The sequence below is a fragment of the Phaethon aethereus genome (assembly GCF_964289735.1).
Source record: "Phaethon aethereus genome assembly, chromosome: 11".
NCBI classification, from domain to species: domain Eukaryota; kingdom Metazoa; phylum Chordata; class Aves; order Phaethontiformes; family Phaethontidae; genus Phaethon; species Phaethon aethereus.
In genome coordinates, this window is record NC_138587.1 from 3,540,285 (window position 1) to 3,568,071 (window position 27,787).

General features: G+C 40.8%; 1 protein-coding gene across 3 annotated transcripts in view; it reads right to left on the bottom strand.

The window, feature by feature from the left end:
• Positions 1-12,234: 12,234 nt before the first annotated feature.
• LOC309408800 (contactin-6-like) overlaps positions 12,235-27,787 on the bottom strand; it is a gene marked incomplete at its 3' end in the record, with an annotated part of 84,475 nt that continues 68,922 nt past the window's right edge. For 2 of the 3 annotated variants that reach the window (XM_082004751.1, XM_082004752.1), the window contains 6 exons: positions 24,356-24,426; positions 21,364-21,598; positions 20,734-20,849; positions 18,906-19,092; positions 14,919-15,031; positions 12,923-13,197 (listed from right to left, as the gene is read on the bottom strand). In XM_082004751.1, the coding sequence (XP_081860877.1) occupies positions 13,021-13,197; positions 14,919-15,031; positions 18,906-19,092; positions 20,734-20,849; positions 21,364-21,598; positions 24,356-24,426 (899 nt within the window). Of the gene's footprint in view, positions 12,336-12,922; positions 13,198-14,918; positions 15,032-18,905; positions 19,093-20,733; positions 20,850-21,363; positions 21,599-24,355; positions 24,427-27,787 lie in introns of those variants that run through there. The other variant, XM_082004750.1, reaches the window with a different exon arrangement.

Consider the following 27,787-nt stretch of genomic DNA (forward strand, 5'->3'; position numbering starts at 1 on the left):
CTTGAAAGCTTGCAGAGAAACCTTGTGGATGCTCCAGGGCTATTTTCCCTGAGCCAGACCCTTAAAGGAGGGCGATGTCAGAGGGCTGTGGGTTCTTTGTATGTTGTAAATATGGTGAGAGAGGATGGAAGCGATGCTGGGCGCCTGCATTGGCTCTGTGAGCAGCCGAGACCCCACACAGGTGACCAGAGCAGGGGAGAGCATGGGGGGAGGCTGGGCTGGAGGAGGGGGCGGCAGCCTGGGGTGGTGGTGGCAGCTTCTTCTGCTGAAGACACAGCTGCCTTCAAGCATTTTTATACCTCAAGGTGTTTCTGTGGTGAAAGTAAAAGGTTTTGCGTTCACCAGCGTTTATTTTGTTTTCCTTACTTTGTGCTAACGAGCCTGAGTCAGGAAACCACGCAGGGAAAATCAGTATGCTTTCCGAATAGTGCAAGCATCAATTTAAATCTACAAAGTTGCACTGGGCTATATAAAGATTTATTAATCAAAACATTTGCAAAATATTGACTGTGCGCGTACGCTGTTAGGCCTGAGAGATCATCTGTGAAATAAAGCTTGAATTAATCACTTCTCATACATTAATCTTTGCAGAATAAAAAATATGTAGGAGATATTTGTGGATATTTTTCTAACTGTGTTTTGGTAATTTCATTCTCTAATTTAAAATTATTTCCACTCAACAGTTGTCATGCAAAGGGTAGAAATAAAAACTCAGGGTAAGCAGCCAAAGTGCGGCTCACAGAACAAATGTTGTTTTGGAGCGGGGCTGGCTGCCGTCTCCTCCGACTCCCCCGAGGGGCCGAGTTCCACACGTGAAGCTCCCGCAGGGACCAAGCACAACTGCAGAATAACACCGAGATCATTTTGCTGCCTCTCTTGGCTTAAACTTCTCTAGAGAACACAGATCTAGGAAAATCTGGTCAGGAGGATTTGGCAGTGCCTGTTGCCTGCAAAAATAGAGTTGTATCACAAGAATAAAGCAGAAGAAAATGTGTTATCGATGGAAAAAACCCTGTATTTTAGTATCCAACCAAAGCAATGTTCCCATTTTTCTTTTTAAAATTATGTTTTGTTTAAAAAGTCTGTCTTGCATTATCTAAATGCAAAATATTATGCTAAAGCGTTAAGTGAATGTTAAAACATGAAAACACTCTTTGCTAAAAAATTAGAAATTTTTAGGTTTTGTTCCCAACCAGAAACAAAACAAAGCAGAAAAAAGAAGAAAACTGGAAAACATTAAACCCCCATTTCTTTGCAGCCCCAAAGGGACCTACATTTTTGACAGCTCTTTAAAAACATGAAGGCATCCACAGTTCTGTCTGAGTCTCTGTAAACTACTTGCAGTTCTTTGCTTGCCAGCAAATTGCTTTGACGAAGACTTTGCTTGGAAAAATATGTGAGTGTTTTAGTGTACTTAGACCTCAAAAGAAGTGTCTCAAAAATCAAGGATCTCTGATAAAGCAGTGTACTATTTGCTTCCCAAACTGAAATTTCCCATCCTCAGAGGGCAGATGTCTTTCTGCCAGTGCCTGCTTGGCTGGGAGAAGCCTGTGGATACATGGGCAGCATCCTGGCCACCTTGAATGATGGTGAAAGCCTTCTTAAACACTGGGTATTGTACTGATTAAAGACCGATGGCATAATTTGGCCTGGGCTGTTTAATTTTATTAAATGCCAAGGTATGTACCAGCATAGCCCTGAGTGCTTATGAATCAATAAGTGCTGGCAGGCTTATTTTACTTAAAGTTGTGAACTGCCACAAAGTGGCCATACTATAGTTGATGTCTTTAATTTTAAAAAAACAATCAATTTGTGGGGCTGGCATGATGGTAAGCAATGGCAGTGATTTTATTTCATGTGCCTTTTAGTGGTTTTATGAAGATGTTTTATAAACAAAGTTTTAAAGTGCAAGGCATGCTATCATTTTATTTCCTCAGAAAAACTAGTAAGTGAGAGAGCCGGCGATGTATTTATAGTGGGATGTATTTATAGAAGAAATCTGCCAGCGACTGGGAGGGTAATGGGGAAGGAACACACATCCCTAATGCAGAGAAATGGTTGGGAGCTCATACTTATGAATGTAGTGCCATAGCTAAATTAGACAGATTATTATAGGCCCTAGATGCCAACATCTGCTGCTCTACACTGCCTACTATTGCAGAATCACTCTTATGATTTTCCTTCTCGGGGAGAGAGGGAAGATAAAAAATGTATTACTCTTTTCATTACACGGCGCTCTATTTTCTGCTCTTTCTAGATATATATTTGTGTGTGAGTATATATAAAAGCTCACTTAGTAACTAACTTTGACTTTTAATTTATTTTTTGCGAAGTGCACTCAACTCCTCTGCGCATGCCAAGGGTGGGTGCGTGTCGCTGCAGGAGACACTTGTGCCCTGCGCGATGCATCCACCGCCGGGTGCCGCTGGGGGGGCCCAGCCCGCAGCCGTTTTGGGAGCTCTCCATTCATTCTTTGGAGATAGAAATTCATTCTGTGGAAAAGAGTGAAACCTAATATAAATCCATAAAACCAAACTATTCTCTGCATTAAATCCATTACTTGATGGAATAGACTTTGTCTTTTGCCAACCAATACCATAGGCACAGAATACAGTATCTCTTTTCTAGCAGATAATTGTGATAGATATGGGGAGAGAGGTGTGTGTACATTAAACAGGAGCAAAAGGATTGTTTTATGGTTTTGCCTTTAGGAGAAATTTTTAAAATCTTTGTGTGACTCAGTAGCCTGGGAGAATTTCTCTGTTAGAGAGCATCTCTGAACTGGAACAGTGTAGCTGTTTAAAGAAGTTGTCTAGAGAAGCTATTTCTTAATCTCTAATAATGTTACTTTACATATTTCACTAGATAAGTCATATAGACAAATATATTAAAAAAATATAAAATAAATATATCAGTATGACTTGTAAACCTCATGCAGAACAGATTACGTGAAATAAGAGTAAAAATGTTCCATCCTCTAGACAATTCTGAAATGTCTTACCACTGTAAATTAGAATGAAAACTGGAACAGTTCAAAAATTTATTCTGAACTATTGTTTTTGAAAACATTAGAGAGTCCTCTTTACTTGCAGTAATGCTGGAGAAATGTTATTATTTCCTAATGTAATGTAAACCAGCATGTGTCTGTGCTTGTGCACATCGGTACAAGCCGGAGTGGGAGGGGGTGTGGTAAACCAGATCCATCACTCATTATAAGCCTAACAAAACTGCTAAGTAAAATGTTTATATGAAGCAAAACAGTGCATGTATCAAAATAATAAAAAAGCATAGAATCAGAGACGTTGGCAAGAAATACTCAGTTTAATTCTGAGTCACTGGAAAATATAGCTCCTGAAAACATCAAAAATAAGCATGTTCCTGTTAATGTTTTGCTTTGAAGAAACAGTGTTTTCTGATGGGAAACTCTTTCATGAAACGTTTCCAAAACACCTTTAGCACAAATACTGCCAATTGTCGTCATGTGGGGAAGTGAAGAATATATTTTATTTTAGCTTCAATTCCAGCAGTGTGCAGGAAAGTGGCCTCTTTAATAGAAGCCTTTGAGTCAGAGAAGTGGCGGTGAGGAACATCGCTGTTAATGGGACAATAGCCCTGATGTTCCTCTGCCCCTCTCCTGACCTTGAGTAAGCAAAAACATTGTCATGAAACCCCACTCAGTAAAATGGTGTTTCTTCAGAAAAGCTCATAAAATCAAATAATGATTGAACTGCCAAATTTCTGGATGCTCAGAGCTGATAGTTGCTTTCCCATTTTATTTTGTTCTTTTTTTTTTAAACCAAGCAGGAGACACTGTCCGCTAGAACAGAACTTTTCTGCAGCTGCTCACGTTACTATTCTTCTCTTTTCCTAGAGCTTTAACAATCGATTTGTCCTGCTGATATTTCTGTGTGTTTGCTGTAATTTAGCTATACTGGCATACCATTATTTGAAGCGGTTTCTGGGTTTGAGGGCTCATATAAGATCAACTTCGGCACTGGTTGGTGGCTGGTGTTGGGGGAGAGTGACTGTCAAAACTCATGCTGTGTCTTTCACTGACAAATTTTTTCTTTTTCTTTTCTTATTTATTTCCATATTTCTTCATCTGGCCTTTCATGGACCTTTTTTTCCCCTGCTCTGTTATGGCTCCTCTGAGCTGTGCAAGATTCTACAGGAACGTTAATTCCATTTGAAATTTGTCATCATAAAAGAAGCATTGAATCCTCGGTGGGGGGAAAAACAAGTTTTGGTATTTGATGTATGGGTTTCCTTTTGTTGTTTGTTTATTTATAATTTTTTTAGAAATTCTGTGGGATAGATTTGAAGCCCAGGTTGACAGCCTCAAAATAGAGATAATTTACCCATGAGAATATTTGCCTTTGAAGTTAATTCAGTTTTCCAAGCTCCTAATGAAATAGAAAAGTTGCGGGAAGCCACAATACTTTGGTGGGGTGGATCCTGTGTGGCGACCCAGGCACTCAGTCAAAGGTGGACTTTCCTTGGCCAGGGTCACCTGAGAGAGCAGCACTACTGCAAGAATGGCTGACAGCCGATGCGGTGTAACAAGTCACATTTTTCAGGGGCACAGGATCCTTCTTTCCTCAATTTGGGAAAGCTTCAGAACAGCCATGATGAACGGCGGTTATATCTGCTTTATGGCACTATAAAGACACATCCACGTGCCAGAGCCGGCTAGCAGAGGTGCTAGGAATAGCTCTTGGGTGCTCGGATTTTGTTTGCTGTGGATAGCGCATTTCCTAATACAGCAGGAAAAAGAGCAGCATTTCACCCTTTTGGGGGGACCTCAAGCTTTTCCTCCTTAGAAGCCCAGCTGAAGCTCCCAACCTCTTGCTGGATGATGGGGACAGAGATACCATCATCGGAAACAGCAACAAGCTCTGAAAAATGTGTTCACCAGTTGAAGTTAGCAGAACGAGGAGCAGTTCAATCCTCTTCTTCAAAATTCAAATGCCTGCGTGTCTTTTTACCATCCAAGCCTTCCAGCTTGTTACCTCGCTAAGGTGGGCTGGACCGAACCCAGACAGGGTAATAACGTAGGGGTTAAGCCTTGTAACTACTCCCCTCCACTCTGCATCGGTGTTTGTCTCCCACTTTTCTCTGCTAGAAGCAGGAATACAAAAAAGTACTTCTAGCTCAGCCAGTGGATGATTTTTATCAGCTCATTTTAGTCAATAAAGAAAGAAGTCAATCACTCCTGGAAAATAGCACTACCCAGTACTGTATATACCCGGCCGGTACAATCGGAGAATAAATCAATAACCACATTAATCAATACGATGTAAACTGCTGATCTCTGTGGATAAATTGTACCGATGTAAGAAGGCTTTCAAATAAATTCTAAACCCACTCAAACTGCATAGGCTTTAAATCTACTAAGGGCGGTGGGACATGTGAAAGATTTGTGCTGTTTCTCTTTAAAATCCCTGGGATAGCAGGGCTGGAGAATAATGTAATTAAATCGTGCTAGCGGCACTCACACACTCTCACGCACAACGTCTACTTCAGTGAGAGCCCCAGAAAACAACCATTAACCCAAATCTGCCAGCACCAGGGGGTTTCTGGCATCGTGCGGTGCCTCAGGAGGCTGAAGCGGATGGGGTGCCCAGAGGCGGGGAGGCTGAGCTGCAATTTGGTTGTTTTACAGTCCCAAGAGCTGTGGGAGGTTGTATTGGGTTTGCATGGCGAGGGTTTGGTAGCGGGGGTCACACCGGTGGCTTCTGTGAGAAGGTGCCAGAAGCTTCCCCCATGTCTGACAGAGCCAACGCCAGCCGGCTCCAAGATGGACCCGCCGCTGGCCAAGGCTGAGCCCATCAGCGACGGGGGCAGCGCCTGTGGGGGAACGGAGCTGGGGGCCGGGCAGGGAAAGGCACAACAACAGCAGCCGGAGACAGGGGTGAGGACGTGTGCGAGGAGCAGCCCTGCAGCCCCCAGCTCGGGGCAGGAGGGCTCCAGGCGCTGGAGCAGAGGTTCCTCGGCAGCCCACGGGGAGGCTGTCTGTGCCCCTGCGGCCATGGAGCTCCACGGGGGAACAGATCTGCACCCACACCTGGGAAGGGCCCCACCCCGGAGCAGGGGGATGCCTGAAGGAGGCCGTAACCCCGTGGGCAGCCCGCGCTGGGGCCGGCTCCTGGCAGGGCCTGTGGCCCTGTGGGGAGAGAGAGGAGCCCTGGCTGGAGCAGGTTTGCTGGCAGGACCTGGGACCCCGCAGGGCCCAGGCCAGAGCAGCCTGTTCCTGAAGGACGGCACCCGTGGGGGACCCAGGCTGGAGCAGCCTGTTCCTGAAGGACGGCACCCGTGGGGGACCCGGGCTGGAGCAGCCTGTTCCTGAAGGACGGCACCCGTGGGGGACCCAGGCTGGAGCAGGCTGTTCCTGAAGGACAGCACCCATGGGGGACCCAGGCCGGAGGCAGGGCAGAGGGTGAGGAGCCTCCCCCTGAGGAGGAAGGAGCGGCACAGACAAGGTGTGATGCACTGACCACAACCCCCGTTCCCCGTCCCCCTGCGCCGCTTGGGGATGGGCGGGAGAGAATTCGGGAGTGAAGTTGAGCCCGGGAAGAAGGGAGGGGTGGGGGAAGGGTGTTTTAGGACTTGGTTTTATTTCTCGTTACCCTACTCTGATTTGATTGGCAATAAATTAAACTAATTTCCCCAAGTTGAGCCTGTTTTGCCCGTGACGGTAATTGCTGAGCGATCTCCCTGTCCTTATCTCGACCCACCAGCCTTTCATTGTATTCTCTCCCCTGCCCAGCTGAGGAGGGCAGGGACAGAGCGGCTTTGGTGGGACCCTGGTGTCCAGCCCGGGTCAACCCACCACAGAGGTTTTGCTCCTCTAGGCACTTTGTTTTTTATAAAATCCTGAACCTACGCGTCTCATTTTTTCTTTTACATATTGCCATAACAGCAGTCCCATGCAAGAGCCTACAGACACATTGCTTGTAAGGGGAAATACAGGTTATGCCTAAGGAGACTGGACTCACGGCAGCAACGTGGCTCACAGCAGGCTGTGCCCCTGTTCCAGCTGCATTGCCCTGTGTGCATGGCTGGCAAACAAGCAGAAGGAGACAAACGGGAATATAAATTGTGAAAATTTGTGTTGGGCTTTTCACCATGGGGCTGTGTGTGTAGTGGAAAAAGAAATTGTTGGGAGGTGATGATAGCCATGAAGTTGTACATAGCATTAATAGGAGTGCAGGCGGGATGTGCACAGGTGGCGGGTATGGGCTGAAGGGAGGTTTCAAGCTTTAGCATAACACTTAATAGAGCTGCGCTGAGCAGGTTGGAGTCATACCAGCCATTTCTGGCAGAGGAGAAACCGGAGCCATGCGTGGCAGTGTCCAAGCCAGTGCTTTAATTAACCCAGCCCATCTCCCACGCCATCTCCAGAAAGGGGTATTTACTCAAGTGCAAAAACTCTAGAGACTTGAACATATCTTATGAAAAACATGCATATTATAAGGGGTTTTCTAGTGTCCTTTTGTATTTCAGAATTATTCCAATTCATTCACTAAGGATGGGAAATAATTGTAGCCATTTTTCAGTACTGAAATATATTGGTGTATATAGAATAAGTTAAGAAATTATACATAGCAGTATTATTAATATGACATTTTAATTGCTACATCAGACATATTTTCAAGTACTAAGTGCTAGGAACTGATAAAAAGAAGTTGTTCATATTAAGAAAAACCTGAATGATTGAAGCCATTTAGAGGCCTTTATTGTACCATGCTGTCAAAATGTCCAGCTGAACTTTTCTACATGGTAAATTTCTCCAAGAAATATTTTATACAAGCTATTTTAATGGTACTGATTTCCCACCCCCGCCCCTAGTTTCTGGATTAGATAATGGTCAGAGCAAGAGAAATACCAAATCCTTACATGAATTCCGAAGATAACCAGGGGCATTGTATATATACTAAATCTCTGCAACCCTGATTAAATTTTTAGGTAGACAGGTATTTCTGAATGCATCTTTTGCCATTCTTTTACACTTTCAGTCTGTAACAACCCTGTAAGAGGCAGCCCTGCGTTAACTCACGCTCAGTAGCAGAAAGCAGCGTATGGACATTATCTCAGTTCCATGGCTGAGGTAGGCTGGACCACTCCTTGGAATACATAATGCAAAGACTGTGAGGCGATGCGCATTCCCACACTAGCTGTGCTTTGAAGAGCTCATCATCCTTGTAGCAATAGTTTGTAGTCCGCTGCTAACATTATCATACCTCAATCCATGCTCGCCCAAAGGCCATACGGTGGCTGCACCTACTCAGGCACTTCCAACCCAATGCTTAGGTGCACCGAGATGCAGAAACTCTCTGGCACCTCGAGGGAAATTGTGGGGGACAGTGCCTTGGAAATATCAGTGCTGGAAGGGATCAAAGGCATTGGTTTATTCAGGGCAGGACAAGCTCTGCCCTAGCTTTCACTCAGGGAAAAGCAAAGAGCAATTGGACATGTGCTACCTGAAAAGACAAAACTGTGTGGAGGGGTGTAGGGAGGGAGGCAAGATCCCCAGATGCCAGCCCACAGCAGCCCAGTGCATCCCAAAACCTTTCTGAGCAGATTAATTCTCTCTTCGACAAAGGCTCTGCAAATCATTGGGGGAAATTCTCTGTGACGGCAGTACAGTCAGATATTAATAAAATCTTTTTCTGCTTTTACAACATATTTATACGTAAGTGTGATTTAGAGCTCTGTGTCAAGTTGTCACCAGGGCTGCATTCCAACGACCTGCAGAAAACACAGGGTGGTTCTGCACTTCAGGATAATGTTGATTTAGGGGCTGGTACAATAGTACACATGGGCTATTTTATTTAGTTTCTTGGCATTCATATTCAAAAATTGCCCCATAAAGAAGGTAGAAGGCATTAAAGAAAGTTTAAATGATCTTAAATCACAAAGAAACATTGTGTTCAGAGTGAACTGAAACATTTGGATAGACTCAAAATTGCTTTTTTCATGGAGAAATATTTTGTTGATGTGTTAAATTTAAAATGAAAATCTCTGACTGTGACTCTTTTTCATTTTTTGGTACTTTGCTAAGGTTATCAAAATAAAATGCGTATTACTCTTCCAGCTATTTGAAAACTTCGGCTGGTCTGCAATTTGATCTGTTGCCTCTAAAATCTGGTAAGACTGCGCCCAAGGTTCCCTGCATTGGGCACCTTTAAGGTTTTAATTCAGCTTCCTAGTTGCTAAAGATTAGGAGCATCGCAGAGTTTTTTGTTTTCCTTTTTCCATTGTTTTTGATTCAACCTCTGGTTTTAGGGGATTTATACTGTTCCTATTTTCATACTTTTTCCTGCAACTGTGAGTGACAAAACTATATTTTGACCCTTTTTTCTTTTAATGAAAGCTGCCAGCCATCTGAACTCTTTCTATTTCAGCATCAGGTGCTTTAATGACATTTTCTTGTAAAAAGGAAAGCTGGACTTTTGCTACTTTGGGCAGCTCTGACATAAGTTCATCCTGGTGAAGCACCAAAAAAGAATGAGGGAGCCAAACAGAAGAAAATGGACTTGCACAAGTTAGAGGGCTACACTGATTTATGGTGGGGCTATCAATATATCTGTATTTAAAGGTATTCTCCTTAAGACTTCTAAGAAGTTCTTCCCCCGAGGCAGAAGAGTCACTTGGAAATCCACTTGTCGTCCAGCTCCAAGGGAGTTCAGCAAGGGAATAGTTTTACTCATGTCAGCATTCTTCCCAGGTTGCCCCTTACTTTAAAAAGGGCTACTCCCATGGGAACGGCAAAACAGGACAGATGTAGAAACTATGAGGTTAAACACTGGAGGCATACAGAGCCTGATTTTGAAAATTATCTTCTACAGTGAGAAAAGGACCTTGCAAAGAACATCAGTAATACATACAGAAGTGAAAACAAGTCTGAAGAAACGATTCATCGTTTAGTTTCACTGCAAAGAAAAATGTTTTTACTTCATTAGGGTATTATCAAGATTTTTAATACCATATCCACTTCTTTCCATACTGTTCCCTTCCTTTGAAAGCTCTATTAAACCTCTTCCTAATAACTCCTGTGATTAGCATCTTTGTAGAAATCCCAGAGGACAGGCTTCTAAAAGTGGCATTAGATTTCTAGAGCCTCCCTGTAATTAAGCATCTATCGGGCCTTCTATTCAGTTGTATATAACTGCTCTGCAGAAAACCTCTTTTCGCTTGAATAAAAGAGCTGTTTTGTTTAAACTTAGCAGAAGGATTGCATTTATGTTATAAAGTATAAGAATTTTAGATTCTGAAAGAAAATAACGTACCCATTGCTTAATGGACACAAGAAGGTCTGCAAGTGAGCTGCCATGGCAGAGGGCAGTTCCTGCTGGAGACCTGCTGGCAAGGGATGATGCAAAAAGCTCTATCAGACCTCCACCAAATAGTGGTCAAGTTCGTGAAACATTTTGTCGAATGCAGTATGGGGATTCTTAAACATCATGAGGTGTAAGTGACACCTGCTTATCCACTGTAAAGAAAAAAGCCCAAGTTTCTACCGTCACTTCTTTAGTGAGACTGCAGCTGCATGGGCCACGAGAACACGAAACACGTGCTCTTTTGGCGTTGATAGTGTCAACACAGGATGCACATTTTTAACAGTGAGTGCAACTCTAAGTGAAACGCCTTGTCCTAGGGAATTAATATCCTTTCCATCCTCTGGAGTCCTTAGATAAAAATTGAACATCATTCTGTAACACATGCTTTTGCAATGTTTTTATCATTTATGATTTTATTTTATGTCAGTGTGTGTGGAGTTCTCCCTGGAAGTCCAGCACATGGGCTTTGTGAGTAATCTCAGGTACCAAAGTTTTGATAGCTTCCTATATGAATTCACATTTTAGACTCCCTTGCTGCCAATTTGGCCTCCCATTACCCATGGATAAAAAACATGTTTAATATGCTGTTTGAAGGATTATCACGCACAGATGAACCTCTATCCTTTTGCTCATTCATGTGCTTACACATCACCATCCCCACTTGAACCTTTTTCTTTTTAATAAATACTGGGAGATATTTGATTCACTTGTAATTATAAATGGTTACAAAGATGACACAACATGTATTTGACAGTGCTGAAAAGAAAATATACTTCTGAGTAAAGTGGGAAGGAAGAAAAGGTTCCCCAGTAATGATATGAGACAAAAAAATACCTTTTATCAGATGTTATTAAAGTTGACACGAGTATGACTTCACATTTTGAGCTGTGTCAGCTGACTTGAAAGCCATGTTCACTCTGGTGATTAATTTGTCATCCTAATAACTCAATAGATTGAAGGGATTAATTAGATGCTTTTATTTATATTTCAAGATGATGAAAATCAATGTTCTTCTCATTTACCTTCATACCCAGCCCAAAGATGAATCTACACTTTCAAGATACAGCAAAGAATAATAATATCAGATGAGAGAGCAACTAAACCTGCTTGAAGACAGATATATTTCAATCTCCCTTCAAAAATGGTATTCAGCATCTCTGCTAGTTTTGTTGATCAGAATAGTCTTTGCCTGAAAAAGCCCTTTAAAATCTATTTGAGAATATGTAAGGTATCTCATATTATAATAGGTACTGTCTCATTCAAATCTGGTTCAAGGCTTGCTGATGCCGTTGAATGCCTTTCTATTGAATTCAATGGGCTTTGGTTTGGTACATACGATTCCTTTTATTTAAGTTTCCCTTTTCTGAAGAAAATAGTACAGTACACTTCATATAATGCATTGTATGACACCCCCTGCAATACGGACAAGTGCAAAAAGTAAACAAATAGCTTTTTTTTAATTGAAAGTGGAGTTTTTTTACAGGTTACATTGAAGAATGCAAGATAAATAATATCCACATCACAAGCAATCGCAAGTCTCCTCTGTTATAACAGCTTGGCACAGGTCTTTCTTGTTTGACATACCATTACACTGGAGTTTCAAGAACTACTGCTTGTAAAAAATTTGAGATCATTCTGCTTACAGTCTCAAGTTGTGTTCGGCACCACTCCATTTAATTAATGCATATACATTTATCCATTAATTTCAAAGCTTATTTTTAAAAATTAACGTAATATTGATATTTAATGTTTTCTTAATAATAGATCACGTCTATCTCCCTCACCCATCCCCACTGCTTTTGTTTTTTAAGAATGTTGGTCATGGTGAAGTATTAAGATAAAATCTACACATGGTTTATTTTTAAAAGTCCATGGCTGAGCATTGCTTTAATCATCAAGGAAAAGGGTGTATAAGAACAGAACCCAATAGCAGGATCCCAGATGTCAATATATGGTTTACCTTTTGGGACAGTTTTATTGCTTCAGAGCTTAAACCTGCAAAAATATAAGCACACAAAATTTTCTGACAAAAGCAAATTTGTGTCAAAAAAAATTTTTTCTATGCATTCTAGCATAACTGTAATCTTTGTTCTATTTTCAAAAAGAATTATTGTCCACAAATGTTATTTCTCTGTATTTATTCTTTAAGTTGCAGCAAGTCCATGGAGTATGGTTTCAATCAGAATCCCACCCTCCTTGTGAATATCCACTTTTAGGTGGGGTTTGGCTAGTTTGTTGCAAAACTATGCTCCATTTTGCATGAACAATAAGGTACTTGAGAGCTGAGGTTGGACCCTGGGCAACCCCACCCCAGCCATGGAGCGGGGTTGAGGCTCTCTGTCAGCAGCCCCAGCTCCAGAGCAGGTTAAGAGCCACGTTGTATGTGAGAGCTGCAACTTTGGCTTTAGCAAGAAAGTTCATTTCAAGGTCCTTCCCTGAGCGTTACAGGCCAGGGCAGATGGAAACCTACACCAAAAATAAGGTCACATCTAGGTGTTGTGCAAAATACTTTCTCCACTAATGAATCTGAGATTACCAGAGACTAATCTACATGTACCCAGGATTACAAAGCAACAGGAAGGAAGCCACCTACGGTAATGGAAAGTCTGTTAATCTATTGTACTTCTTGGAGGCAAACAGATTTCTTATTATGCAATAACGTTCAGAGAAAAAAGAAATCTCACATACTTGATATTTTTGGAATCCTAATTTCCTCACTGCTGCTGCCATCCCCACCATCACTGACTGTTCTTATTTCTATGAGATAATCTTCTTCAAATGGTACCAGAAGTTCAGCTGAAGTGTTGTTTGTCTCCAGAATATGCGTTTTGCTATGTCTGCTTTGCCTATACAAAATCTAAGTAAAAAGGGATTAGAAAACAAGAATTTTTTTTTTTTAGTTTTAATGGATTTTTTTTGGCTGAGAATATCTTCTGTCATGTCCCAAACTTTTCAGAGGACTATCAGCATCCCGCAGAGTATGAAACTTAATTCAAAACATAGAAACATATTCTGTAGAATTCTGTGATGGGCATCACAGGAAACATTTACTCCAACTTTCAGGAGAGCCTTTGTCTGCTGGAACTGAGACTCACCTTGCAAGTAAGGTTATGAAATTCCTACCTAATACACTTCTGCTCTGCTGTAAATATGGAAGTTAAACACAACTTTGGACAAGACTTCAATCTGTAACATCTTTTATATCCAGAACTCATTTGACACTTCAGGAACTGAGGTTTTAGGATTTTTTTTTAAATTTTGCTTTGTTGTGGTGATCACTGATAGTCAAATAGAAATATTCACATTGAGTTCTGTGCAAAATTACCACCTGCTAATGAAAACCTGGGACATTGCATAGCAGTATGTTTATAAAGACTTCAAGAAAGGACAGAAATTTCGATAGTGGCACCTGGGTTTCCACTTAGGAAGCATGTTTCTGCAACTAAACGTGATGGATCCAGAGCCTGTTTGCACTTTGGTCTTTTTGCTAATGAATCATTGGGCCAAGGTGCAGAGCAGCTCGGAGAGTCTAGACAGGGATCCTGCAGACTATGAACAGCTTTTTTCCTCCAAGAAGCCTTTCTTCCTTGCTAGCACATCAGTGACAATATTTGACTCCTTTCTCTTGACAATCATTTGACATATTTATGCCAAGAAGAGCAACTGAAGAGCAAAGCAGAAGAAGAAACAGGGATCATACAATAAATACTGCATCAAATACTTAAAGAACTCTTTCCACATCCAAGTGTAAAAAGGAAGTGTAGCCTAGAAGCAGGAAGGCTATACACAAAGGAAAAAAGCTTAATAGTCTAGTTTTAACTTTTTCCCCAGTGTGTGGAGCTACTCAAACACATTCACTACAGTGTAAAAGAATATGATTTCAAGAAAGATTGCAAGGTGGGGATTGTGTCCTTTTCCTCTGTAGACATAAATAACTCTGTGTAGACACTAAAATGCCTAGCAACATGAGGATCTTGATCCTGAGAACCTTTCCTCATGTAAGCACTCTCCACCTCCAGTTTTACAGTCCTTCAGGAATAAAAAAGTCTTTCCATAAGTCTTTTGGGGTCAGAGCCACTGCAAACAAACTTCAAATTTTTCTTTCCTTAAAAAATAGATTTTGGGGAGTGCTTTTTACTTCAGTCACATTGATCTTTACGTGAGTATCTTCCTATCTCTTTTCAAAGGTCCATTTATGAATTGTCAGAGAGTGAGAGCTTTTAAATGTGTTTTATGCCTGTCTTTAATGCTCAAGAAACTGTTCTCTACTTATTATATGTGTGAAACTCCTTTCCCAAAAGGATGTGAATGTAAGAATCTTAGATGAGTAAGATTACAAGGGTGAGGGAACAAGAGAGATACAACGTTGGGGACAGAAAATCCCTGTGTCGGGATAAAGAGATCCTACTCTGAATGAAAATAGCTGTTCTTCCCTTTGTATAAATGTCAGCCACCCATCCCAATAACTCCATAAAATCACTGTTTTCCAGGTAGTGAACAGTCGCCTTTCAACAAGTCACTGTTTGTACCTCTATTACAAACAACATGTCTGATTAATGAGATAAAGAAATTACTTACTTTGTAGCCTAGCACCTCCGATTCATTCTCCATTGTTTTTACGTGTTCCCAGTTCAAGCAGATTTTGGAATTTGTCAGCTTCCAGGCGATATTTGCCGGGGGTTGACTTGGTGCTTTAAAAAAAACATGATGATAATCACAAGATACAACTAAATATTAATTTGCATAGTGTAATTGAGTGAGCTGCTGACATGGAAGTAGCAAATGCATGGGTGATTCAAATCTAAAAGAGCAAAAAATATTTTCCAGGCCATCATTGCACTTGTATTAGGCAGAATAAAGATCTATTCATAGCACAAAACCACTTACTGTGAGAATTCATTTTTGAAATTAAGAAAAGCCTGACAATGTCTGACAGTTCAAGTTATATTTGATAGATTTAGTTTAAGTACTATGTTGTTCCTATCTGTATTTTAATGTACTAGAGAATGTTTTGCTCTATGGATTTCAGAAAAAGCTAAAACTAAGAACAAAATACAAAAGACAAGATTTTCATCAGCCATGAGGACAGGTTACAAAGAGCTACACATTAAAGTCTCCATGTGATCCATCATGAAACATTGTAGGATTTTATAAATTCTCAGCACAATAGGCTGAGAGTAGCTTTTCAAAGGTTTTTTATGCCTAAGTGCCAGACTTTGAAAATTTGCCTAGAAGTGACTGAAATCAAAACCTGTGTGAACATGTGAAGTTGAAACTCTGCCTTTGAACTGTATCTCAGATTTAGAACAACACATTATCCCCTTCTCCATGGTGTGTCCTCCCAGACCCTGCCTGGGAAGATGGCACCGGGGGTGTTAGAGGAAATAAGGACTTGAACAGAATTGAGAAAAAGGAGGAGAGATTTGGAGAAACATGTTGTGAGTATCGCAGACCTGATTTTAAAATGCTTAACTTCTGGGATCCTTCTTTTCTACCTACAGTTCCTACATATTGCTGATTAATGTATGTAACTTGGAAGGTACTGTTGATTTGGTAACACTCCACAATTTCTTTCATTTCCCATGGAGAGAGAACAAATTGATGGTGCCTGTCGTTTCATATCTATCTATCTATTTCAGGACTGTGGAGAAGTTTAACCCATCCCACTGGTGGGGAAAGGAGGTGTTAGTGGACCACCCAGGTCAATATACATAGATGTCCTTCCATGAGCCATACTGTCTGTGCTGGAAAAAGATTAATTTTCTTTTTGAAGGCATTTATATACATTTACGTACATAAAACTGCAAATTTACTTAAATGTTGTTTGAAACCTCTTTGTTACTTTCAGCAAATACTTAATACAAGGAGTTTGGTAACAAAAAACTCACAAGAGACAAAGGTTGTTTTTGAAGTATCCGACTACGTACTCTGAAAGGTCTTGGAAGCACTCCAAAATGGGTGAATACTGCCTTATCGAAAGCTTTTTAGCATGGCATGTAAAACCATCTTAATTCATAGTCTTTGGGCTGAAAAACCACCACAGAATGATTTTCAAAACAAAATTCTCTAGTTTTGCTATACAGCCAGGGACCAGAATAGATGGTAATGTAACACTTCCCCAAATCCATAGTAATATCTGCAAGCAAAACTACTGCAAATAGTTCTCAGATCTGAGATTAGCAGATCATTTCCTTAACTAATTTCTTGTAATCAACATTGTCAAGAATAATAGAAGTCTCAAGTATATGCTTAAGTTTGTTAATTACATTACTCTCATATTTTAAGTAACACTTGGCTTCGTCGCTCTCTTGAGTTGAAGTTTATTGTTGCAAAGTATTTCCAGTCTCTTTATCTGTTGATGTATATATTTGTAAAGAAAAATAAAAAGCAAAGACATTTCAGAAATCCATGACATATAAATAAAGAAGCAGAAGAGCGGAGCTTCACAACAGCTCCTAATGGAGCAGTATGTTCATGGAAGGAGAACATCATTTCCACTTTCCTAAGTAATCACAGAATCACAGAATCATAGAATGGTGAGGGCTGGAAGGGACCTCTGAAGATCATCTGGTCCAACCCCCTGCCAAGGCAGGATCACCCAGGGCAGGTTGCACAGGAACGTGTCCAGTCAGGTTTGGAAGGTCTTCAGAGAAGGAGACTCCACAGCTTCTCTGGGCAGCCTGTTCCAGTGCTCCATCACCCTCACAGTAATGAAGTTTTTCCTCATGTTGAGGTGGAACTTCCTGTGCTGCAGTTTGTGCCCATGGCCCCTCGTCCTACCACTGGGCACTACTGAAAAGAGACTGGCTCCATCCTCCTGGCAGCTACCCTTCAGATATTGATAGACATTTATAAGGTCCCTTTATATAAACTATTTTATAAGTAGTTTAAACTTAAACCAGGATATCAGCTTAGCCATTAAATTGATCTTAGATAACTATGTTTCAATCAGAATTGCACCTATTTGGCAGAAGTACCATTTTAGTTTTGCTTAGTCTCTACAATAATGGCATGCACAGAGCACTGTAGGGATCCTGGACGATGAGTAGGAAGACAGAGCTATTACCTTGACGCTAAAGCTCCCACTGTAGATGCACATTGTTTATATTCTCTTGACATATTATCTCTACTCATATTGAAAGTGTTTGCATCTTTCAGAGACTAGAGCTTGAAATTTTAATATATGATTTTAAATATTAAAAGACTTATTTTGACTTTAATTTTTAAATGAACCATTAGCACAATCCTGAGTTTGACAGAAGATGAAGTCAATGTAAAACAAAAGCAGATTTATTCCTTATATGTCTTGTCACTTGACTGCCATGTCTTTAACTTGTCTTTCATACATATGCACATATAAATACAGAGAATCGTTTCCAAAGATGAGTCTATTTTCAATTAAGAAATTTCCCGTGAGAAGAGTCCTGTTTGTGTCCCTAAGAAATACCTTTTCTGGCTTTATTTTGGTTTATGTTATTTACATTAAATGGTAACTTTCATCATTAAATCATTTTACAAGTTGGTTCCTGTCTTTCCTTTGAGTAATAGTGTGGAATAGCACATAAACAAGGGGAAAACTGGTGAAAGACAGGAGAAATATTTCTGGTTTTGTGCAAAAGGGCTGATCAATTATTTACTGGGAAAACATAGTCCAAGGAAAGTATTAAAAAAATGGAACTCTTAAACAGTAATGAATTTGGGGCACTCTGGGACGTAACAGATTACCAAGACCTCCTGATTATTTTGCTCTTAGTGAACATTTACTTCATGGGTTCAGTCCTGCAGGATGGTGCTCAGCGCTTCCTTGTTACCTTGGAGGATGGCCCCATGAAAGCATTGGTTTCACGAAGTTGTTTCTCACAAGCAGAATAGCATATGTTTTTACTTCTACAATCGCAGAAAATAAATTAAAAAAGACAAAACTAAATAGCATTTATAGGAATATATCCCATATGCTACCCTCTGTAGTGCACAGTTTAGAGTTCTCAAAAAAGCGCTGTATTTGGAGCATTCAACAGTTTTTTTTAAAAACCCAAACCCATATTCACACACCCAAGTCTATTGTTTGACCTGTGGAACATCTTTCCTTTATTGACTCTGCATCTCTTTTGAAATCTCCTGAAAGCAAGGGGCCTGCTGTTGCAATGCAAAAGGAAATACTTCCTAACGGTCACTACGTCACAGGAACACAAACACCGGTGTTACCTAATTTTTGAGGTTGGACAGAATTACTTTAGCAGATAAATAGAATAGGATGACTGAAATAACCTGATTTAAGTTGATGAGAATTTTGGCTTCCATTGAGACAGACTGGAAGCTAAATATTATATTAATAACTTAAATACCAGAGTCTGAGTAAACTTGATGGTGACCACAAAAATATTGTCAGGGAAGAGCTGGAGAAGTTTCTTAGTGACAGATTTTGTTGCTTAATTTTATGAAGAAATTTGGGATCCAGTTTTCTTTGATATTGCAACATTTAGCAGAGATGGGTCACGGTAAGTTGAAATGCCACTATCACACTTGGGAGTTTGCAACATTTGTTGTATGAATTCGAATACTCACGCGATTTTTTGGTGGTGACATTTACTGGGGTGCTAGAGGGCCCCGTCCCTGCAGTGTTGTAAGCTCGAACTGTTGCAAAATACACTGTGTTAGCTTTTAGTCCTGTGATATTTTTGGCTGTTACATTCCCATTGACTCTGACTTTACCAGCTGTGCTTTCCTTGGGATCATCAGTCCAGTATAAAACCTGAAAAGCGAGGACAAAGAACAGGCAATTCATTGTTTTCCATCAATTACAAATTTGGCTGGGAAGCAGACAGGCTGACAATGAAGATTTCAAGGAATAGAGGATTTTTTTGTATTCAAAGCTAGCAGGAAATAAAACCAAGTGTGAATATTTATAGAGAAGAAATAAAATTTCAGAGACTGAATAGCAATTAAGGAAGTAAATTAAATCCTCAACTTTATAGATGTCCAAAAGGAAACCTTTGATAAGATGAGAAATTTTAAAAGCTTGTTTGGCTTTATGGTTTGAACACGTTTGAAGAAAAGTTTAAAAGATACAAAGAAATATTTATCTTGGTCATCTAAGAGGTTTTTTAATTATTTTGTATCCTGCCTCTAGTTTTGATTCAGTGACAGCTGTTGAGACCTGTTTGGTTTTTTTGGTGAGTAATTGATTTAGGAAGGTTTGTGTACTGTACATGACTCCTATAACCTTCATTTATGCATTTGTAACTATAGCACAGAATTTAAAGCATTTCTGACTTGCTTCACTCTTGGTTTATCTTATCTACAAAAAAAACCCCACCAAAAAAACAAAACAAAATGCTTCACTGTGCAAGTAAAATGCCCAGGAATCATATCTGAGGTTACTTCAAAGTATCCCAGTTATTAATACAAAAATCTGCTCCCCCTGCTCTGCTGGAGGCACCTCTGGTCTGTCCTGTGGATGTCAGATGCGGCTGACTCCGGGTTTCTCCTCCCACCGGGTGCTGGAAACCAGAGTGAAGCCAGAAGCAGCACAGCTGGCTGAGTGCCACCGGGGTCTGGCAGCATCCCTGCATCCTCGCAGCTCCCCCAGCTCAGAGCCCGAAATGTCTGTCCCTGGACCTGGCCCTGGCCCTGGACTTGATGCCATGACACCAAGTGCACAGAGCAAAAAACCTGTCAGTGAGTAGGAAATGAGCAGATGCTCAGTACAAAGAGCCTCAAGTCACACCAGGGGAGCTTTAGATCGGATTTTAGGAAAAATTTCTTTACTGAAAGGGTTGTCAAGCATTGGAACAGGCTGCCCAGGGAAGGGGTTGAGTCACCATCACTGAAGATATTTAAAAGACATGTAGACGTGGTGCTTGGGGGCATGGTTTAGTGGTGGACTTGGCAGGGTTAGGTTTACGGTTGGATTCAATGATCTTAAAAGTCTTTTCCAACCTAAATCATTCTATGATTCTATGATTGTAGGAGGAGTGAGAAGCCAAAAGCACTTCAAATGCACCGCAGCACAAGCTCTGGATAGCCATGACCATGGGTCATGTGCGTGTCCCCAAACTATCAAGTACCCCATCGTGCTCAGCCAGCCTCACAGCTGTGTAAGAGGAGGGAGGATCAGCTTTGTTTTGTGGAATCGAGCACGAGTCCTTTTATAATAGCCATCACAAATGATTAATCTTGAGGTTTTAATTTACTTTACAAAAAGTCTGGGACAGAGCTGCAGTCCTGGTCTGTAAATGCTTGTGATGATCTGAGGTGAAATGTTGCTAATGAGAGTTGGGTGAAGAGCTTAATTGTCTGTTGACTTGGAAGCAAGGGAGGAGGAACCGGAATACAAACGTGGCCAGGAAAGGGGCATCTGTAAGGTGTCAGACACCAGCACCAGCTGCCTCACCTCGTAGCCTAGGACCCTGCCCGTGTGCCTGTTCCATGCGATGGGCTGCCAGGAGACCTCCACCTCCACCGCCGAAACGCTCAGTGCTGAAGCCCCCGCTGGTGCTATCTGCGGCTCTGGGTGATGGGAGAAAACACAGCTGGTGGGACATTTGTGTAACCAAAAGAGTGTTATGTCAGGAACTGAGGGAGATTCAAGAATAGAGGAAGAAATTCTGGGAGGGAAGCAGCAGGGTGGATCAGGAAACCTAGTGTGAATTGCTAGCATTGCTACCCATTTATTGTGAAACATCAGCAAAACTAAGATTTTCAGAGGACATCAGCTGCACTGAGTGGTCTGGAAAGCTAGACCCTCTGAGAGCTATGCATTTTAATGTCTCCCAATTTTCCCAGACTACTCAGTGGGAGCTCCTTAAGGACGAATAAACATGCTGTCTACTTAAAGCAATTCTGAAAATCTGCCCCATGCTTTTTTTAACTTCAATTTCCCATCTTCCTTCTCCTGTCTCTTGTCAATCTTCAATAATCAGCTTTGACCAGGTTCCTTAATACCCCTGTGGAGATCTGTCTGGTCATATCCAGGAACTACGGATGCTACACAACCATTAATAATAATAGCAACAGACATTACCGTCTTCTCCTGAGTAGACAATGGATATGGAGCTCAGGGTCCCTTCTCCTTCAGTGTTGTAGACACCAACTTTCACTTCAAAAGGAGAGAGAGGTGTAATGCTTTCGTTCCTATAAACATATTTGCTTGCTTCCACTGAAGCCACAACTGCTTTTGTCCAGGTTGTTGAGCCAAGAGGACGAAACATAACGATGTAGCCAAAACCTTCCCCATTTTGTAGTTCTTCTGGAACTGGCTGTAGTGACAAGGCAATCAGTCAATAAGCATTTGCAAGTATACACTGTTTTAATTGAATCTTCATTCTCTGAGTATATTTTAGTGGTATTGATTTAGTTGACTGTGCCTTGGAGAAGATAATAATGTTTGCTCCATCAGTCAATGTAATATTGAAATAAAAATCAAAATAATAAATCTATTGAGGCAATCAATTTAGAAACAAAAGATCTGATCAGCTCCATTAAAGTTATTCTCTTTAAGGCATGAAGTTTTCAAAATTAAAAGCGTTTTATTCAGTACAGGTTGTAGCTGATTTTTTTTCCCAAGGGGCATAGAGATGCTAATTTTAAAAATATGATTTTTAAAGAAAAAAAAGAGTTGGGAAAGGAGCAAATGTCTACACATTATGTACACACAGTGTGTGTCACCTGTATAATTGCCTGCATATGAGTACAGTACTCATTTTTTTAGCACAAGTGAAAGTCTCATGACTGCATGAATATGTTCTTATTTAAGTTTGTTTAGAACAGAAATGCTAGTGCAAGTCAACATGGCAAAATTAATGTTTCTGTTAATAAAATCTCATGTCAAGATATGTATTAATGACTCATACTGAACATGCAATTATATTACACTGTATCCAACATGAATTTTTCTTGTTTTCTTGGGATAAAAATTCTTCTACACTGGCTTCTCAAAACAAGAGAACATTTATGAAACAAGAAAAGATCAGTAGTACATGGAGGAAGGAAGCATTTCTCAACAAAACTTCGTTTATTTTAGATGCTAGCATTGAAGTAAGGTGCACGGAAAAGTAACCATAAAAATGGTGCAAAAAGAGAGAGAAAAACATAGGGGAAGAACCACAGCCCCTATGATCCTTCCTGGCTCCAAGCTCCTCTCCTGCAGAGGAACTCCTGGGAGCACTAACTGTGGGAGAAGATGGAAGAAGAAAAATCAGGAAGTACATGAAAAGATTTCAAGGCACTTATTTTATTCTTTTCTTCATAAATTCCTTCCAATTCTAATAATAACCCTGGCCTGGCATATATTACAAATGTGTCTTTCCTTAAGTGTTTTAGAAACATTGATTCCCCAATATGTCCCCTTCTATCTCTTATCTAGTCCTGAGAGAGTTAAGTGTGAGTGATGATGGTGCACTGGGGTTTTATAAGGGTTCAAGCTACTTTCTAGAGAATTTAATTTGGTTTTGAGGCTTCTGCGGCCTCAGATTTAATCAAGACATTTAGTGAGTTCATCACAGAAAGCTGCAGAGTTGTGTTCAGTGTTGTTAGCTTGGCATAATTAGTATTTCTTCTGACTATTTTTCAGGACACACCATGGAGTCCAATAGGATAATTTGATTGAGATCTCTCAGGTTGTTTTCAATTTTCATGTTCTTCTGCTCCCAAAGAGTAGATCAGTAGAGGAGAAGATGAAACAAAACAGTGGAAGATGCATATGGAGGAAAAATTAAGTCCAGTAAAAGTGAAGTTTCACTCTATTTAGAGCATGGAGAGGGGAAAGCATTGGCAATATTATTTGTTTAGTTGGGATTTTTTTTCTTTTGAGTTCATTTTTTTCCTACCACTTCTCTTCCTCCCCAGAAGCCTGGTTAAATGGCACGTTTTTTTAGCATACAAGAGACCACAAGTAACTCAGTTGATGAATAACATCACTTTTAGTTTAATTGAATCCCTTTTCTTTCCTTCAAACTGTATAGATGAGCTTGGTTGTTTCTTTGGAAAAAGAATGAAGTCAAGGCAAAGAACAGGCTGCTTTCCATGCTTAAGCTGAGCTAGGATTTTTTCTTTTTTTTTTTCATAAAGAAATGTTTTCCATGACTTAAGAAGAGAGCACCATGATTTTGGAGACCCCATCCCAAATTAGGAACAGAGCTCATCTTGTGCAGCCTCTGAGACATCACACCTGATAGTAAGGTACATGGCAAGGCTGCCTGGCCCCTGCCCTCCAGGCTGGGTGCTGCTGATGGCATGGGGTAGCTCCTACCTCAGTCAGATGCCCTCAAAGAGAAAGGAGAGATTTAATTAGGTGAGTCACATTAACTTCACACGTGTTTTTCACTGGCAACGAAAAACGCAGAGGGTGGGAGCTGTGTTTTGGGGAGTTTCTCCATAGGGGCTGGAGCCCCAACCAAGCACCTGCCCCATCCCGGCACGGGCTTCGCAAGAGGCTGCCTGCCTTCACCGCGATGCCCGTGGGAAGGCCCTGGGTGGCTGGAGAAGGAGGACTCGTTCCCACAACGCTTACTTTCCGCTCTCTGAAATGACCTGCGCTCACCCGTTGCAACTTGTAGTACGGTATTAACTGTTCTGAAAATGTATATTCTCTCCTCTCACTGGAGTGCCGGAGAATTAAAGGGCTCATCTCCTTTAACGCATAATAGGATATGTCTTGTCAGCACAGTGTTCCAGAATGAAAAACATGTAAACAAAAGTATGAAAAATGTTAATGCGGGAAATGGCCAAGCAGATTAGTGTGTTAAGCACCTCCTGTACAATGGAGATAAGAGGGTTATACAGACTTCTAAACATCTTTATAACATGCCTCTTAAACTGTTTATTTTTATAAATTGTTCGCTATAACACAGAAAACTTGCTGTATATCTTGCAGGCTGCTTTTTCTGCAGTTGCAGGATGAGATCCAGGCTCAGCCAAAGCCAATGACCGAAAGCCTTTGGATTTCAGCAGGGCTGTGATTGCACCCATGGACTCTTCCCCATTAGGCAGCTTAGGTTAATTGAGCTAACAATTACCTCCCATGTGATGACCAGCTCAGAACGGCTCCCTCCTCCTCCACTGACGTTAATTGGTGCCACAACAGGAACTGGAGAAGAAAAGACATTGGTGCTTGCAACTACCCACAGCTACTGTGGGGGTCAAGCCAGCTGGGTGATAAGAGCTTTTCCTAGCTTACATGCAGCTAATCTGCCTTTCGACATGTAGAACAGGGACTATATTATATAACAGTACCTTTTAAATTAACTGAAATTATGTTTACACATTTTCAAGTTTATAAGGCTGAAGCCACAGATGTATTTGATACATGAGTACCCTGGTTCAAAAAAATAATTAAAGAAGCTAGTAGCATCAAGTATATGACATTATTATGCCTCATCAACTAATTGGCAAAATGATGTTCCATTCAGCCTGTAGCTGCAACACTACTGATTTCCTAATATGCATTTGTTCAGTAAACATGTTGTTGGAGCAATATATTAATTTTTTTAATTGGCTGTATGCTTTTCTTAGGAAATTCAAAACTCTTAATTTGCTTTTCTCTTTCTCCCAACACTGTAAATGTCCAAAACCTCATTGATTAGAGCTTGATTTCCCCAGCATTGCTCCAGGTGTATGGCATCACAGGTACAGGGTCAGGGTCAAGGTCAAGCAATGTGCTGATGTTCCAGGCTGAAGGCAATTCTTATCACGTAAATGGCTCTTGGTGGAGAGGCAAGGAAAATATTATCATTTCCTGCCTCTTGCTCTGTATTTCTATAAACATGCCCACCCCATTAACCTATGAATATCGGCAGCTTTGAGGAACGGGTTTGTGATGTTGTGGATGGAATTTAGACGGACCAGCCTTGTTTTTATTGCATAGTTTGCTATAGATCTACTTGCAAGGATGATATCATGTTCCTTTTCAGCTGTTGGGGAAGCGTAAAGAAGAAGATAACTCTGGAACTACAGAACCCCCCTATGAGAGGGCATTTGTACCGTTCACCATATCCAAATCCTTGGTACTGTTTTTAGAAATTTCAAGATAGTTGCCTTCATTCCACTCTCACTGTCTGAAAACCGGATGTGTTGAGACAGGGCTGAGGACAGGGTCAGAAACAGGTGGGACAGTTATATCTTGGAAACCTTTTCGGAGATTTTGGCAAGTTTTGCCATGTCCACGGGCTGTTCCTCATGCCTTCCACCCAGCGTTAGCCCAGCTCTAGTAGAGGCAATAAAGGCAACAGCCTTTTAAGTTCACAGAAGTTTATGTGAAACCATTATAACTTCAAGATTCAAGTCCACATATAAATCTTTATCTGATTTCAACCTCTCTAGAAACGTGGAAATTTCATGACAATTTTGTTGTGCAGTCGTAAAAGTGAGTGCAAGTGCAAACAGACAGACTCTTTTGGAGAGTTTAGCATAGGTATTCAATTTTGTCACTCACAATCAATGGCTTTTTGCAAATCAGAGGCAAATAATCTAGAGACTGAAAAGAACGGGATTAAAGGAAAAAAATTACAAAACAGACTTCCAAGCCTAGTGTTTCACTGTTTCATGAAGCTGTTGATGCTCAATTAGTCCATGTGTTAAATGTGTTCAGTACTTACTACATTTGCATGGGGAAAAAGTTTGTAGTACTGCTCAGCAGAGCCTCAATTGGGTCATAGTTGATAAACAGATGAAAATTTACAGCTGAGTGCACCAACAGAGGCTCAGTTAATTCTCAGTTCCATTTTGATGAAATGCATAGTGGCTCATTTACATCCATAAATCTACTAATGCTCAGATTTCAGCTGGCAAAATAGCTATTATCACAGTGAAGTTCAAATTCATCCTTTCATGGCCAGTCTTTTGCTGTCCACACTGTCATACTGTTTTCAGTTTCCTATTCTGATAAAAAATTTAAAGATAATCTGTTACTTCTCCCACTGCACAGCAATGTTTTGAGACAAAATAATTTACAGCAGTGAAGAGGTTAAGCAACTAAACCTGAACTTAGTCTTCCTATTCCTTTTGTTAAGCTTCAGACGGGGCTACACTGTTAAGGAAATAATGTTCCTTGTGCTATTGCCATGATAAATAATATTAATTTTATTGTTTCTCTCTCGTTCCAGCCCCAGCCTTGTGAATCCTTCTAATAAAAAAACCTTTAAAAGATGAAAGCTTTTACTGACTGGTAGGTGGTTTTGAATATCATGCTTTACAAAGCCCCAAGGTAGCAACAGCAAGAAAGACCTTCTCAAGATTAATTTTGACTTCATGATCAATCATGTAATGGAGAACATGATACTCTGCTGGGAAATTTAGAAAATCTGGCCTCTTCCTGTCTCCAGCCTTTCTTTAGCCTTCCCTTTTCACATTGCCCCTTTCTCCTTGTATGTGAAAGCTTCCTGTGGTTCTGCTGCTGAAGAAGGGGTCATGTACCACTCGGGCATGCATGCACCTCAGCCACGCAGGATCAGTGCATCTTCCCAGGATCTCTCAGGCTCTTCCCTTTGCTTGGGAGCAATCTGCAATCTGCTTTACCACCACACTGGCCAGGCAGTCCTGACTGCTGCTGAGACCCATCTAAGGTCTCTCTGCGTCTGGAAAGCTGACAAAACCTGTCAAAATTGGTGTTCTAATGATCAAATATTTTTTTTCTGGCATCAGTACTCAGTGTAAGTTTTTGCTTCAACAATAGGAAAAAGAACATATTAAATTTAAAACAAGTGATTTAATGCATTTTGAAGTAATTCTGCCTTGGGACAAATATTGTAGGTATTCTGAGGAAAAAAAATGGATCCGCTTTCTAAGGATATATGTATTTTCTGCTGTATAATGTACTATACTGTATTTTGAGTTCTGTCTTGAAATGCAGCTTGCCAAACTTTAGAGCTTGGCAAATGAGATAAACAGAGAAGAGAAATGGGATTGTAAAACCTGCTTCCATTTTACTGCTTTCCGTCCTATAAATACTGATTTTATAGGTGGGAGAGAGTTGATAAGCAGGGGGCTGGGAGAAACATAAAACAAACCAAAGGTTTGGGCTTAGAATAAATTGTACCAAACTGAGTAGGTCAAAGGACTGACAGTGTCGGTCATCCAAGAATGAGTCTTCTTCCTACGAGGTTCCAAGTCCCAGAAGATAAATGTGTAAAGGTTAGACAGACAGATAGTAAGGATCCTGTTCTGGAGTCAGTGGAAGCTATTAGTTTCACTGATCTTTGTATGCTGTAATTTATTTCCTCCAGTTAAAGCCAATATCCTGTCCCCACTGATGCTCAGATATCAAACACCCTCTGCAGCAAAGGCATTACACGCTTGTGCTAGGATATGCCAGACAGTGGGCTTCATCATTTTCTATGCAAGTCCCTGAGCAGGGTATAAATGCAGTTATAATTAGAAGAAAACAAATGTTGCTCCCCAATTGCTTGAATAAAAGCTTGTGTTCAAGCATGGGGATTAGATGTATTTTGGGA